At 43.0% G+C, this 17,044-nt stretch overlaps 1 protein-coding gene across 6 annotated transcripts in view; it reads right to left on the bottom strand.

Moving 5' to 3' along the window:
* The window catches only part of fam13c (family with sequence similarity 13 member C), a 98,929-nt gene that overhangs the window by 20,367 nt on the left and 61,518 nt on the right, over positions 1-17,044 (bottom strand). For 4 of the 6 annotated variants that reach the window (XM_048608885.1, XM_048608887.1, XM_048608890.1 and 1 more), the window contains 3 exons: positions 16,358-16,505; positions 16,015-16,068; positions 9,567-9,777 (listed from right to left, as the gene is read on the bottom strand). In XM_048608885.1, the coding sequence (XP_048464842.1) occupies positions 9,567-9,777; positions 16,015-16,068; positions 16,358-16,505 (413 nt within the window). Of the gene's footprint in view, positions 1-9,566; positions 9,778-16,014; positions 16,069-16,357; positions 16,506-16,699; positions 16,759-17,044 lie in introns of those variants that run through there. The other 2 variants (XM_048608888.1, XM_048608886.1) reach the window with 2 other exon arrangements.

The raw sequence follows: 17,044 nt of genomic DNA, 5'->3' as shown, positions 1-17,044 counted from the left end.
CTGTAAGTCTAACCAACTATTCCTAACATCTGAGATAGTAAGAACTGCCGATGCTGGAATCTGAGATAACGCACAGCGTGGAGCTGGAGGAACACAGCAGGTCAGGCAGCATCAGAGCAGCAGGAAAGCTGACGTTTCAGGAATATTTCTGAAGGGTCCCGACCCAAAACGTCAGCTTTCTTGCTCCTCTGATGCTGCCTGGCCTGCTGTGTTCCTCCAGCTCCACACTGTGTTATCCCTAACATCTGACTGCACAATCTCAGTTCTGCCCTATTAAAGGAAGGCTGGCATTGAACATGAATGGTGCTCAGCACAATTAAGAGAATTATTTTTTGGCAGATAGGCCTTACACCATTATAAATCAGCAAGCACACTTCAAACACTACTTTGGCTGTAAAGTGCTCTGGAACAGCCAGAGGCGGAAAAGTTACTATATAAATGTGAAATGTTTTCTCCTATAAAGGGAGAGCCTGACATCTATAGCTTGGGTTAATTTTAACAAGTCACTAAACAATAAGGAAGGAATTATTGTATTTTCTTCATTTAACAAATCTATTCAGGTGTTTCAGTGGAATTAAAAAGGCATTTCCTCTGTCTGCATTCTATTTAATTTACCCTTTGTCATATTGGAGGAGGAAGAAGTTACCTTGAAATGTTGTTCATTATGTTTGTAAAACTCTTTAAAATATCATCTATGATCACTCCAATCTAATTCTGGAGGAATCTACTAATCTATAGTCACACCTCAAACAATACTTCATCAGGTTTTATACACTGGGAAAGGCCAACAAAAGCAGTTGGATGAGGCTCAGCTTCTTTGATGTCACAGGTCATTATCTTATAGACCAAAGCCTCAATTCGCTAAGCTGCACTCAATGCAGGTGCTGAGTGAACAATGCAGTCAGGTTAAAACCTTGGGTTATCCCAGAAGAGTTTTCAAATGGAGCAAAACAGTAAGAATCACAACAGTCATCATCCAAATGCCCCCGTTCAACAGAAAATAGGGACCTTGTGTACAGTAGCATCCAGACAAGTCAGAGGTGCATGAAGGATGCTACATTGAAAATAATGATGAAGTCCTTCAAAGTATTTATAATAACAATTCATTCTCCATAAAGTAAAACATGAAGTGGCTGCTTGTTTCCTCATCATAATCAACACTCTGAAAATGCCCCAATCTCAATTAATTTCAAACACTGAGCAGAGTCAGCCCTGGTTTGGAATTCGATGAGACAGCTTTGGAAGGCCGACGGATAGTGTAGGCACTGACTGAAGGTGCAGATATTGCTGCAATATTATTCATAATTTCTGCTGTACACTTTCTTCTCATTCACGTAGTTAACCTCCCAAAAGACATGACTTCCAGCACACAGAAGGGTCAGGTGCTTGGGAACATTGTCCCCTCAGAATCCCTTGCAGTCATACATCATTCTGAGCTGGAAATTTATTACCATTTCTTCGTCATCAGAGTCAATAACCTACAACTTCTTACTGAGCAGGACTGGGGGTATACTTTCACCATCGAGACTGCAGGGGTTCAAAAAGCCAACTCTGCTTCAGCTTCTGAGGGGCCATTGGGGATAATCTTTCCAAATCCCAAGACAAAAAGTTATCACAAACATCTTAGGAATTGCTGATTGGTGGGGAACTGCAGACGACAGTATTGGGCGTATTCAAAAATAGAGTTATCACAGAATCTCTTCAGTGTGGAAGCAGGCCATTCAGCCCACTGAGTCCACACCGACTCTCCGAAGACCATCCCACCCAGATCCAGTAATCCCACATTTACCACAGCTAATCTACCTAACCTGCATATCTTTGGAGGAAACTGGAGCACCCAGAGGAAACTCATGCAGACATTGGGGAGAACGTGCAAACTCCACACAGACAGTCACCTGAGGTTAGACTCAAACCTGGGTCACTGGTGCTGAATCCTCCACTATCAGCATCCTGAGGATAACCACTGACCATAAACTCAACTGGGCTCACCACATAAACAGTAGGTACAAGAGGAGGTCAGAGGTTAGGAATACCGTAGCCGCTAACTCACCTCTTAACTCCCCAAAATCTAGCCATCGCCTACAAATCAAGTCTGGAGTGTAATGGAACATTCCACTCCCACCCACCCCCCACCCTGCCTGGATTAGTACGGTTTCCAACACAAGAAGCTTGATAGACACCATCTCCATAACATCTACTCCCTCCACCATTGAGCTTTAGTAGCAGCACTGTGCACGATATACAAGATGCCCTGCAGAAATTCATTAAAGATCCTTAGACAGCACCTTCCAAACCCACAACCACTTCCATTTAGAAGGACAAGGACAGCAGATACATGGGAACACCACCCTGTGCAAGTTCCCCTCCAAGTCACTCATGAGACTGATTTGGAAATATATTGCCGTTCCTTCACGGTCGCCGGGTCAAAATCCTGAAAGGCTCTCCGAGGGCATTGTGGGCCTACGTACTGCACGTGGACTGCTGCATTCAAGAAGGCTCACCACCATCTTCTCAAGGGCAACTAGGGATGGGTAATAAGTGCTGGCCCAGTGAATAGAAAAAGGATCTGCCACTGCCAGATTTCCACTCACCTGTACATTTTCAATTCTTACAACTTTTGTGTCACTTCCACTTATTGCAATTGTGTCCAGTACCCAGGTCTAGGTCTTCAATAAGGCAGGTATGAAGAGGTAATTTGTGTGAGAGAGTCTAGGACCAGGGGTCAGAATTGCAGAGTAAGGGATTGTCCTTTTAAGTTGGGATGAGAAGGAATTTCCTCTGAGGGTAGTAGATGTGTGGATTTTTTTTTTTCTTACAAACAGCAGAGGGCACTTGAGGCTGGGTTGTTAAGTAGATTCAAGGCTGAGATAGACAGATTTTTAATCAACAAGGGAATCAAGGGTTATAGGGAAAAGCCAGGAAAGTAGATCGGAGGATTATCATGGAGTTGTACAGCAGATCAGCCACGACCAAATTGAATATTGCAGTGTTGATGGCCCAAATGGCCTATATCTGACCCAAAGTCATCTGGTTTTAACCGTAGGTCAGGAAAAGCAGCAATCCCATTACTTCATCCTGGAGAATTCTGCCTTTTACCTGCCTCTAGACTGGAAAATGACTATTCCCCTACACTATTTCCTTTTACTCAGCCAACTTCAAACATCCTGCAACCATTCCTTTGAGTGAATGGACTAACTTCACAAGCAAGGCTGTTCTTTGGCATTTTAGCAAAAACCTCTAACATGTACACCTCATCCACTGCTTTTCCCTCATCGACTCTAAGCTTTTCAAGCTAGTCATTAAAACCACATGCCCCTAACAAATCTGAGCCAACTTTCCTTCACTAGACCAGACTTTCCTGGAGGAAATCAACATCAACACAGGAAAACGTGCAAACTCCACAGACACAGTCACCCGAGGCTGGAATCGAACCCAGGTCCCTGGCGCTGAGAGGCAGCAGTGCTAACCACTGAGACACTGTGATGACCACCAGCTCAGTATCAAACAAGGATAGGAAGATTATGGCCAGTGCCTATCATCCTCACTTCCCTCAGCATCATCAAATAGATCCCATATGTTCCTGTTGTACTACATTGCCTTTTTACGCCGGCTCTCTGTCATTACCAAATCAAGCTACTTCCACCTCTTTTTCCACACCCTTTACCTTGGTGAATTTGTGGTTGGATTTGACTGTGTTAACAGAAAACAATGCGCATCTCTCCCAGGAGCAGCCTCCAGGGCCAGAGGAAGCAAAGGTAGGTTTGATAATAACAGCAAAGGGGGAGCATGGAATAGACGGGGCTCAGAGAGGGTAACAATGACTGACCGCCGCTGCCCTTTTCACAGTACAGTCCAGTAAATGATGCAATACAACAGCTCTATCATTTCATATATATCCCAGTGACCCACAACGCAACATTTGTCCAACCTGTCTGTTGATGGGCTAAAGAAAACAGACCACCTGGTTATTGTCACATTGCTCTATGTGAGAACTTGCTGTGCACAAATTAGATCCACATTTCCTGCACTGTAACAGCACCACCTCAGCAACACTTTCCCAGTTGTAATTTGGAGTGGGTTCGACAGGCTGTGTGGCTAACTCCTACTTTTATTTATTTTAAAATGCTGGGATGCTCCTTAGTTGTGAGAGGCAGTGTATAGACACAGGCCTTTTCTCGTTTCAATCCAAACTTCAATTATTTCACTTAGCCCCAAGTCTGACAGTGCACTCACAAATGGCAACGCACCCAGGTTCAGACGTACGTCGGAATAACGCTCCGGATTATTTACTGCAATTTTCTTAAAAAGTTGGAGATTGGTACGACAAAATTGTTGTTCAGCAGATGAAGGGTTTGAGGAGGGTGAGAAAGGACAGAAAATTTTCCCCAGCTGGCAAGTGAGAATCCTTCAGTTTAAAAGATTGTCAATAAAAGGCTGGGAGAGGGCTCAGAGAAATTGATGGGCATGGAATACTTCACCATAGGGAGAAGGTGAGGAAGGGATTGGTGTACAAGGATGTGAGGATCTAAAATGCTCAATTTTGAGGAATGCCTTATGCATCACCCTCAACAATGATATATGGACTTCATGACAGAATAGAGAGAATGAAAGAGAAAGAAAGGTTTACCTAATTCAATCTAGCTTGGAAATTCACTTTACATTAATTAATAGGAAATCAGAAACAGCAAAAATGTAAAATACTTAATGGGAGTGCTAGATGTACATTTCAGCCTCAGTATTGTAATTGACCACTTCCTCCTTTGAACACCAAAGTGATATTCATCAGTGCATGGTTTAGAGTTTATGAAATCTCAGGCTGGTCCTTGCTTTCTTACAGCAACACCTTCCAGGTCCTCCCCATAATCTTTGTCTCACCAGTGTAGCTGGTAACTGAAATAAAACAGCAAATGCCAGAGAAACTCAGCAGGTCTGGCAAAGGAAGCTGGGGCCAGGGAAGATCCATCAGTTTCAGACGAGTATGATCTTCAACTTTAGGCAAGAAGGTAATGTTTTAATTGGAAAAAGCTGAGGAAGATTGCATTAATTTGCCTTTAATGCAGCTTTTACTGCTCAAGGGAAACTACAATTGTCACTCAGCTGTCAAGTTTCAAAGCACTTAAATGCTCCGTCAATGTCAAACACAAGGTGTTGCCTCTGGTAGATTATGCGAAAGTAATTGAAGCTCATTGGATCTGGACAAGGTTAACTGTTTCCTTTTGAAGCAGCTAAAATACATTAAGTGGGCTGGAAATCCAATTGCTCTATGTCCATTTTGCTGGCATAAAATGACTGCCTAAGTGACCAAAATGGTGCACACAGTCTGCAGGAACTATTGTAAAAGTGTAATTATCACAGTTGAATAAGGATCCTATACTTTTCCAACTCATTTTTGAGGCTATCCCAGTGCCTGACTGAACAGATTCACTCATGCACAGCAGGAACCTTGCAGTAGTGGGCTGTCTATTAGATTAAATCACGTTGTTCTTTTCTGCATTTAAGCTGCTAATTAACCATGGAGCTTTACATTTCAGGAGGGAGGTATATGGTTCAGCATCATTTCTCTCTTCTACAACTGATAGGGGACTTCAAACAATGTTTTGCTGGTTTGTTGGGTCAGGGCAGTTTTATTGCAGATCCAGGGTCTGGACAACAAAAGGACTGAGGACCTCTCCAAAGCTAGGAGACCTCAGAAACAAAATCGGTCTTCAGGGATCCTTTCCACCTGAGCAGAGGAGAGAAGCAAGTCAGGGTCTTCACTGAGCAGGCAGCCATTGGCTGCATTCACAGGACACTGCCCCGTGGCTCTCCAGTTGTCCGAGGACCCTCACTTCTCTACAACTCACAACAAAGATATATCCCAGTGAGGAAACAGGATTCTAAGAAGGGGGTAAACCAACCGTGGTTACCTAGGGAATTAAGGATAATATCAAAATGATAGGGAAAACATACAATAATCAACAAAAAGATGACAAACAAATGGTGAAAATTAATTAGATAGTAATATCAAGATGGATAGTCAAAGTTTCTTTAAATAAATGAAAAGGGAGAGAGAAGCAACAGCAAAGATAGGCCTCTTTAGAAAATGAGGACAGGAAATAATAATGGGAATCAGGAAATGGCAAAGGCTGTGCCCTCAGGTCCTAGTCTCTCCATCTAGTAGAAACAGCTACTAAACATCTACTCAGTCCAGGCTTCTTAGCATTCTATAAATTTCAATGAGACCCCCCACCCCCCAAACCTTCTAAACTCCAGAGTCCACAAAGACTCCTCTGATGAAAAGTCCTTCATTCTCGAGATCACTCTTGTAAGCCTCCTGTGGCAGCCCCCCTCAACAACAACACATCCTTTCTTAGATACAAGGCCCAAACCTCCTCAATATTCCAAATATGATTTGACCACAGCCTTATACAGCCTCAGCAGAACATCTCTTCTCTTGTATTCTAGCCCTCTTGAAGTGAATACTAACATTGTAGTGGCCTTCCTAACTGCCAAGTGAATTTGAATGTTACTGCCACTTCTTTGCCCAATCTCCCAGCAGGTCCAAATCCTTCCACAGCCCTTCTGCTTCCTCAACACCATCTATCCCTCCAAAATTGGTGTCATCTGCAAACTTAGCATCAATGCCCTTGTTCCATCGTCTAAATTGCTAATGTATAACAAGAATAGTTGTGGTCCAAACTAACCTCCTGTGGAATTCCAACTAGTGAAAAAGACCCTTTTATCCCGACTCTTATCTGCCAGTCAGTTAATCCTCTACTCATACCATTGGGCTTTGGGGACTTATCCATCTTAATGCTCTTCAAGGGACCCAACACCACTTCTTTCTTGATCTCAGATCCAAGAATGTTGCGTGGGATGAAAAGTCTCAGTTACGAGGGTACATTTGATCAGCTTTCTTCTTTAAGAGCATCCTATCAAAGGCCTTCTGGGAAAGGGAAGCAGTGGATGTAATATGTTTGGATATCCAAAAGGCACAAATTCAATAATGTACCATACAGAAGGCTACTTAACAAGATAACAGCCCAAAGCGTTGGGATAGAATATTAGCATGGATAGAGAACTAGTTAATTAATAAGGGGGTGTGGGGGGTAGGGGAGGTGGTGGTGATGGTGTCGAGGGGACATTTTCAGGTTGGTAAACTGCAACTAGTGGAGTTTCAGTGATCAGTGTTTGGTGCCACAATTATTTACAATATATATTAATGACCTGAATAAAGCAATGTGAATGAACTATCACCAAGTTTGAAGTGACGCAAAAATAGGTGGCAAGTGCTGAGGATAACAGCGGAATAGAGGTGAGTGAGCAAAACGTTGGTAGATGAAATATCGTGGGGAATTGTGAGGTGATGCTCTTTGGTAGGAAGAAGAGAGGAGCCGAATATTATTCGAATAGAGAAAGACTGCAGACAGCTGCAGCTCAAAGGGATGTGGGGTCCTTGTGCATAAATCACAGAGAGTCAGCATTCAAGTTCAGTGGGTAACCGGGAAGGAAAAAGGAGTATTGGCTTTTATTGCAAAGGGAATCGAACATAAAAGTATGGAGGTCTTGCTAAAACTATACAAGATATTAGTCAGACCACAACTCCCCTTATCTAAGAACTTAAAACATAGAATAGTACAGCACAGTACAGGCCCTTCTGCCCACAATGTTGTGCCGAACTTTTACCCTAAACCCAAGGTCTATCTAACCTCCACCCCTACCTTATACTATCATCCATACGCCTATCTAATAGACGCTTAAATGCCCCTAATGAGGCCGACTCCACTACCCTCTTCGACAATGCATTCCATGCCCCGACCACTCTGAGTAAAGAACCTACCTCTGGCATCTCCCCTATATCTACCTCCACTCAGTTTAAAACTATGCCCCCTCGTAATAGCTACCTCCACCCTAGGAAGAAGTCTCTGGCTGTCTACTCTATCTATACCTCTGATCATCTGTTGACTCTTATTTCCCACATACTGCAGAAGAAACATTGCACTGCCCTGACTGCCATCCCCTCTAAATTTAAACTTCCCCGAAAGATTTGTAAAAATTAGAGAATAACTTACTTACCCTTTTATTCTTGGGTTAGAGGAGGTGGAAGGGTGGGCAACACCACTCTTGTGGGGTCTCAGGTTTTGATTCCACCCAAACTATATTTCCCAGGGGTCCTCTCGCTCCCGGTCTCCTCCTCCTCCTCCGCCAAAAATGAAGGAAAGATAAAATTGGCAGTGGAGGAAATTCAAAGAACGTTTGTGCGGTTTTTCCTTGTGAGGAGAGGAGTTTGTACTCACTGGAGTCTTAAAAAAAAAAATGAAAGGCAACCTGATTCAAACAAATATAGGATTTTTTGGAGATTTGACAGGGCAGATGTGGAAAGGTTGTTTCCCTAGTGAGAGTCGAGGACCAGAATGAGGAGTCACACACTTAAGACAGAAATGAGGAGGAATTTCTTCTCTCAGAGGGTAGTGAATCTGTGGAATTCTTCACCATAGAGGGTTGTGCTGTTAACTATATGCAAGGCTGAAGTAGATAGATTTTTAATCAGTAGGAGAATCACTGGTATGGCAAAAGGCAGGAAAGTGGAGTTAAGGATTAGAGCAATCAAGCGCTCTAAGACTATAAGATCAGCCAATTTCATTGGATGGTAAAGTTCACCATCAGTCAAAGACCATTCAGGGATGGATAACAAGTGCTGACCTACCCAGCAATATCCATGTACTGTGAACAAAAAAAAACTTTACCCTAATGACTGAATTCTATCGGCTCATGTAATTTATGCAGAACAATTGAGAATCCGTATTTTGTAGTCCCTTAAGCATCGTTTTTGCTTGTTTGTATATGCCAGCATTCTTATGGGCTCCTCCTCCAGTGGCTAAATCTTGGCAACCGGAAGCATTTTGGGATATATCTGTGTTGGCTACTGCAGCTCTGGGCCTTGAGAACCTACTTACAGGCTACTATATCATGGCAGAGGGAGCGAACATGGAAAACATCACAGGTGCCAGTGAACAGTCTCCCACGTCGAGTGCTTGCTCACTCATGCACTCTCGTGTAAGCTCAAACACTTCATGTTTCTCTTTCACTCCCGGAACAACTGAGCACAAGCTCATTGGCAGGCCGTCCTAGTGCACATCGTGCCCGTCCACCTTCACTGGCAGCCTGGACCAAGCAATCTGTACTCTGGTTTAACTGCTGTAACGTAGGAAATGCAGCAACTAGATTGTGCACAGCAAACTAGACTGTAAAACCAGCAACAAGGTTATGTTTCAGTACTATCTGTCATGGGATAAATCATGGTGTAGAAATCATCTTTGGAATAAAACCATGGAATTTTTCATCTAAGAGTACAGAGAGAATTTCAGGTTAAGGTCTCAAGCAAAAGGCAGCACCTGTAACAGTGCAGCACTCCATCACACTCTACCAATTGAGTTGCAGCTTATATTTATACCATCCCTACCCTGCAGTTTATTAAGATACACGCGAGATATGAAAAGAAGAGACACTTTGAGCAAACATCCACGTTGCAAACACATACTTTTGTGCTTGCGAAAGGATAAGGTGCAATATATTCCTTTCCTTACATGATGAAGAGCTGAGCACTTGGTGGAGAAGGGGCAGCTTCCGTGTCCAATACAAATCTTTGGCTCTTGGTGAAACTGGAGCAACGCGGTGAAACTAGTGGGTTGTCACCCTCTGCGATGTGGTGCAGCAACCTACCAGCCCCCAGGGATCGATGGGCTTCGACTCCATTCTCCAGCTCGCTCTGCCAGCCTTCAAAGGCTGGAATTGGCTCTGTAAAAATAAGCCAGACATGTTAGGAGTTTGTTCTCTCCCTCAAGGCTAGAGTTAGGACAAACAAACAAAGTCATCAGACTGCAGTCTTGCACAAAGGGACAATGCAGCACGAAAGCCTGGAATTGTTTGACTATATTTGAACAGTCGAAACAAGGAATCAAACTTTTTTAAAATTCGTTTGTGGGAATGCAGGCATCACTGACTGGTCAACATTTGTTGCCACCCCTTGTACATGTCCATGTCACATATTTGTGTTCAATTTCAAGGTTATTTTTCAAAAATGATTGACATAGTACTTCTTAAAATCTGAACGAAAATACAAGTTACCTGCAGAACATTCTGCTGTTTATTTTTGTAGTGTTTCTTTCAGCTGTTTACTTAATTGCAAAAAAAACCTTGAAAAGTCAAGTAGTAAATCACCTTGTGCCAGACCAATATCTCCAAAATGCCAAGCCACCATCCCATAGTGCTGCAGAATTAAAGTACCATGGATGCAGTACTTAGAGCTTGAGCGAGTATCCAAGGGTGTAATTACTTTGGAAACCATGCAGACCAAGCTGGTAACAGGCCGAGCCCAAGACAGGCTTCTGGGAAAAGGTTAAATCGGGTCCTGATTTTTTGCCCCCATTCACAGGATGAGGGCATCACTAGCTAGGCCAGCATTTATTGCCCAGAGGGCAGTTAAGCGTCAACCACATTGCTGTAGGCCTGGAGTCACATGCAGGGCAGAGCAGGTAAGGATTGCCGATTTCCTTCCCTAAAGGACATTCCTGAACCAGATGGGTTTTTGCAACAAAATCGGTTTCACTGTAAATCGATAGACTCTCAATTCCAGATTTTCTTTTTTTAAAAAACAGAATTCAAATTCCATCTTATGCTGTGGCGGGATTTGAAACCAGAACCCCAGAACATTATCTGGGTCTCCGAGTTTAACAGAGCAGCAATAATACCACTAGGCCATCACCTAAGTGGGGTATAGGCTGCTGTGCTTGTGCCTTGGGTCTGGACCAGGAGTAGCACCAGGGCCTGAGGTTTCTGTCCCTGCCCCTGCCCCTGGTACCAGGGACAAACATACCTCAGTTATACAGACAGACTGGAGAAGCTGCAACTAATTGTAAGCAGAAAATGGTTAAGGGAGATTGAGGGGTTTGTTTTAAAATGGAGTAAATAATGAGAAGCCATTTCGACTGGAGGAAGATTCAGTCACTATTCAGTCACTATACAGATTTAAAATAATTTGTCAGGAAGAAAAATGGAGAGACGAAAATTATTTTATTTTTAAACCAGCAAGTAATGATGATCTGAAATGCACTAAAAAGGACTCTGGAAGCATATTCACAAATAATTTTTAAAAGGAGATTCAGTAAATGCTAGAAAAGTGAAACATTATGGAGAATTTGGGGACAGAGCGAGAGAGTAAGATTAATTGATTAGATATTTCAAAAAGAACTAGCACAGATAGGAGAGACAGAATGGCCTCCTTATGCCCGGTATGGCTCAATTATTCTAGCTTTAGTCACTTACTCCTTTCTCATGATAATGATTCACTAACATGCAGAAATCTCTATTGCATCACATAAGGTTTGTAATAGCTATGGTGTCAGTGTGAACTAGCTGTTATACCATCATAAGAAAAAACCCTTTGTCCTCAGCAAATGCGGGGGAACAAGTAAGCTTTTCATTTCTTCCATCCACTCCCGAGCACTGCCAGTTCATCAATAACAAATCCAGCTCCTGAGTAAATATTCCTTCTGTGTGGCTAAATGAATAGTCTCCTCCCCCAGGAAATACTGACGTCCTGGGCTTCAGGCGGTAAAAGATAGAGTTGCCTGGGTTTTCAGGAGGGGCGGATAAAGAGGATCACTTGCTGCGCACATCCCTGAGTTTGTGGGAGAATCAAGATCCAGCTTAAACGAAGTGAAGCCACTGCACTTCCTATCGGATGTGCATTTGTCGATCGCCTGTTTGAAGGCACACTAAAAAAATAGGGGAGATGGTGGCAAAGTCATATTGAAACAGGGCCTTTGGCCCACTATGCCTACGCCAATATTGTGGCAACATCATTGGACTAGTGCCCAGAGGATAATCCTCTGGGAACACAGGTTCTAATCCCAATATGGCAACTAATGGAATTATATAAAATTAGTACCGATAACGGTGACCATGAAAGCATCATTGATTGTTAAAAATCCATCTGGTTCACTCATACCCTTTAGAGTATGGTATCTGTAATATCTATAAGTGTCAATAGATAATGTTTGCCCCTTTTAGGGAGGGAAACCTGCTGTGCTTACCCAGTCTAGCATACACGTGACTCCAGACCCACAACAATGTGGTTGACTTTTAAGTGCCCTCTGAAACGGTCAAGCAAACCACTCAGTTCAATGGGAATTAGGGAGGACAACAAACACTGGCCTTGCTAGTGACATCCACATCCCATGAAAGAATAAAATAATAATAGTGAGTTACAGATTTAGAATCCCAGGAAACCTTGATAATGGTGCATTAAAAACTTGGAAAAATTCAGCTTGTTTTTGAACCCACTGCTAGCCATTAACGATATTAACTTTACACTCTGTGGAGGCTCAGGTTGTGCTGCAAGAACAGACTGACAAAGTTGATAAGAGGTAGTAAGTTGACAATAGGCTCATCTCAGGCTGTAAATGGAATGTTTTTCTGTTGCACAGGCAGAAAGAAAAAAAAAACCCAAGTCCAAAAAAATATAAAAGCTCAGAAAATACACAATAGCCACTCCAGAGAACATTGAACAGTATAGCACAGGCCCTTCAGCCTGCTGTGTCTGTGCTGACCATGATGCCATTCTAAACTAATCCCATCTGCCTGTACATGGTCTGCATCCCTCTGTTCTCTGCCTAGATGTGTCTTAAACGTTGCTATCATATCTGATTCTACCACCTCCCCTGACAGCACTTTCCAAGCACCTACCATCCTCTGCGTGAAAAAAAAACTTGCCTCACCCATATCCTTCAAACTTCTCTCCTCTCGCTGTAAAATCTATGCTCCCTAGTATTTGACATTTACACCCCAGGAGAAAGGACGGAGAGTTGGAGTCTTTCTATGCCTCTCATAGATGTATATAAATTATCAGGTCACCCTCCAACCTCTGATGCTCTAGTGAAAACAATCCAAGTTTGTACAACCTCTCCTTATAGCTACTACATTCAAATCCAGGCAATATCCTGGTGAATCTCTTCTTGCACTCTCTCCAAAGCCTTCACACCCTTCCTATGGTATGTGCAGTTCTGGTTGCCACAGTACTTCAAATGCGGCCTCACTTAAGTTTTATACAGCTGGAATATGACTTGTCAAATATTATCCTCAATGCCCTGACCGATGAAGAGAAGAATCCCCTATGCCTTTGTTAATACCTTATTCACTTGTATTGCCACTTTCAGGCAGCTATAGACTTGGATCCCAAGATCCCTCTGGATATCAATGCTCCTAAATGTCCTGCCATTTACTGTCTACTTTCCTCCTGCATTTGACCTCTCAAAATGCATCACTTCACATTTGACTGAATTAAACTCCATCTGTCATTTTTCCACTCAACTTTCCAGCTGATTTATATCCTGCTGTATCCTTTGATTAGCTTCCTCACTATCCACGATTCCACCAATTTAGTATCTGCAAACTCTCAAAAATCAGATGAAAACACATTTTCATCCAAGTCTGTGTGTGGACCTTGCAGAACAATGCTGGTCATGGACCTCAAAGTCGGCAAAGCACCATCCAAAACTACCCTTTGTCTCCGATGACCAAGCTCATTTTGTATTCAATTTGCCAACTTTCCATGGGTCTCATGCAACTTAACCTTCTGGAGCAGCCTACCATAAGGAACCATATCAAATGTTTCAATAATGTCCATTTCCTTCAGTTTAACACCAATTTGTGCCAAGTTCTGCACCTTGGCAAGGCACACACCGGTCAAATTGCCCATGACAGTTCAATAAAAGCCCATCAGCTCAGAAATCTGCATGAGATTCAAAACCAGTCTGTGAAAGCTCGGGGCCTCAACTCAAAGTGCCACTCACTTTCCCGTTGACATACATTTTGATACGATAAAGTCACAGATAATTGTCTATCATGTTCACCATTTCATGGCAACTTTAAATGGAATTGGGTGAACATTTTGCAGGCCAATCTCTTTCAGGTACGCTGGACAACCAGTGATGTTAAAATATATCTTGGGCTCAATTTCCCTTCCACCACCCACTTGGAGAGCTAGACTCCAGTCTGCTAAGAATCACTAACTGGTCCTCCTGCACTGCCCATGGCATCCCTGTTTCACCTGACATGCTCATCTGAATATGCTAATTAGCACCTCAAGATGTACAGGATCCCAACACCCTTTTGAAGAAGGGTCTAGGCCCGAAACGTCAGCCTTCCTGCTCCTCTGATGCTGCTTGGCCTGCTGTGTTCATCCAGCTCTACACCTTGTTAACCCTTTTGAAGCTGACAGCTCAAACATTGATAGCAGGCATCGAGCTATTTAACCAGTGACTCTTCAAGAGACTGCTGTGGGTGAGTCGCATTGTTTCTTTTCTTTAAAAGCTTTTATTGCAGCTCCTTTTGTTCCCAAAAATCTCTCAACGATGGTCCAATCCCACACAATGGACCTTCACACCTTGCTATGCTTCCCTGGGTCCGCTCTGCTTTTACCAACCCTCCTACTCCTGACACTTATCTTCCCAGCGGACAATGAGAGGCTTTTGCAAGGCTTAACAAGCCTTCCTGAGTACAAAAATCTAAAATAACTCTGTTTGAAAAAGCCGCACTTAAATTTTAAAATCCCACCTGCGTATGTGCAAACAAAAAAGGTTCAAACCCTGTGGTGGTACATGATCAACTGAGTCACGTCTTTGTTTATTACTATTCACAACTCTTCTCTGGACTATACAGAGAATCTCCACTGTGTCCCCAATCCTACATCACAGATTCTGGGTCCCCTTTATGTCAACATTCTGTAGCTTCACAGTCACTGCACATTGACACGATTCCATTCACGCTGGGATAACTCACATACAACTGACACTTGATTTCACACAATTTACCTCAGAACGCACTCCTGCTACTTGGCTGTTCTGGATCATTTACAACGTCATACCCACTGCATTGTCCTTCTTTTATTTGCTTAGCTTGCCAACCTTTTAGCAACCTGTCTGGGTGATGAGTGATATACTCGACTGCGGTCTTGCAATTGGTTCAGAGCTTTGTTTTTGGATTTCACCTTCATCACAATTAAGCACACCTCAAACCCTCTTGTACCTTACAGCGGTCCCTAATCAAAAGTTAATTGCTTCAGGCTTATAATAAACTCACAAGATGCTCTTTGTCAGGGTGGTTATGACCATCCAAACCAGAAGTCTACCACCAAAGAGCATTTAATAGCTGTATTTCCTTGTAAACAGTACATGACCACACAGTAGTCAGCAAATATTAAGTGCCTGATCTATAAACATCCAAAGTGTAGGTCTGCAATGAGATAACTATCCCTCAAAAATCCAGCTTTTGAATGGATCCGTTGCCCTTCAGACCAGCTCCCAGCTGAGCTTATGCGTCACTGTTAAGCATTAAAGCAGGTCCTCATGAATTTATAGTGAAGTCAGTTATTTTTGTACTCCTGTGCCAATCCACCTGCACATTCAATTACAGCCTGCATTGTTCAAACACAATCTCTTGAAAGAACGTGACACATTCAAAATCTGACTTTCAACACCTGAGCTATTAAAGAACCAATATCACCGCTAACTCCGTGACGTGGAGGCTGTCATCCAGTTCCAACAATGCTTCAAACTTGTTTCTAAATGGGTCAAGTGTCGTTCATGCATTGGGACTACTCTGTTGCTATGTAGTGGACAGGAACGGTTGACGTGCGTGGCTTGAGGACTCAAAAGCTGAGCAAATCGGTGATATCAGTCCTTTCAAATCAAAAGGTGCACATTTGAACTCAAGAAAACAACCCAATTATGAACGAAAATGAAAATCTGATTTGTACGTGAAAGAAACAAATAACGACAGGCTCCTGCTCATGACCAAGTCTTACCGAACAAATCCACACCTTATCTCTAGATTGTAAGTGAAGACACAACATAGATAAGGTACGCCCTCACACACGCTGCGGTTATTAAGTGAGACAAGCAGTGATGTGACTGGATTAAAGGGCAGGTTTCCGAGTTTCAAATGGTTGTGTGTGTAACGACAGAAGGTACTTACCGTCACTATCCTGCCGATGCATTAATTTGAAATCAATAATTGGGGCAGCGCGCTCTGATAAAACAAAACAATGTATCAAATAAAACAAAACTAGAATGGAAGGACAGACATTCAATATTATAAAGGAAACTCAATATCCACTTCAAATGATTTAAAAAAGCACAATAAAACTGAATTTAAAACAAGATAACAAAATGATTGACACCCTGGATTTGTAAGACAGCAGCTTTGCTAAAGTACAAGTGAAATGAATTCTAAGGTGTCCGTTTGGACAGCAAAGCACAGGACACTTTCTGCATCAAAAATAAGACGTTAAATCTTTAACATGCATTAAATATCTTACCCCCACTGCTTCCTTCATCAGCAATGCCGTTCCGATTGACTTGAGGGGGTTGCTCCTTGCTCCGTTGTGTTCCAGGACTTTCCTCGGGGCTCGGCAGAAACGATGAGCACAGGTCAATGTCGAAGCTCTGCAGCTTCATCAAGGAGTTCTGCAAACAAAAGCAGAACATGGTGCCATGAAATGCTGCTAGCACGGACGCCAGGCCTGCCCACGGCTGGTGAGTTGGGGGGGGTAAAGAGATGCGGTTGCACCCCTGGAGCACTCGGGTGAAGGGCCACTTCCAGTTTAAAACCATCTACTCGCGAGGAACTAACATGCTGCTGCGCTCCGCAGCTCAAACACCTTTAACCAGCTCAATCGTGACTCAAGCCAGCAACAGGGAACACTCATTCCGTCAGCAGTCTGTGTGTTAGTCAGCCAGCCAATCTGACAAAGCACTGAAATTATAGTCTCATGAATACCCTGCTGTACAATAGTTTCATCGAGCTTGCTGACATCATCTCTGCTGACAATTTGCCCCTCCCAGTGCAGTCCATTCATAAAATCCCGGAAAGGATAGTGAAGATTGAATCAGGCAATACATCAGTCTACATTTGCAGCAGCTGTCTTCTTCCTGGGGGAGAAATATTGATTTTTGTTTTGCATTCACCAGCTTGGGTTTAAATCAGTTGCAAACTAAAAGTCAGC

The sequence above is a fragment of the Rhincodon typus genome, chromosome 20 (assembly GCF_021869965.1).
Source record: "Rhincodon typus isolate 14 chromosome 20, sRhiTyp1.1, whole genome shotgun sequence".
Taxonomy (NCBI): Eukaryota; Metazoa; Chordata; class Chondrichthyes; order Orectolobiformes; family Rhincodontidae; genus Rhincodon; species Rhincodon typus.
Note: the sequence above shows the minus strand (reverse complement) of the source record. Positions and strands in the feature narration are given on the sequence as shown.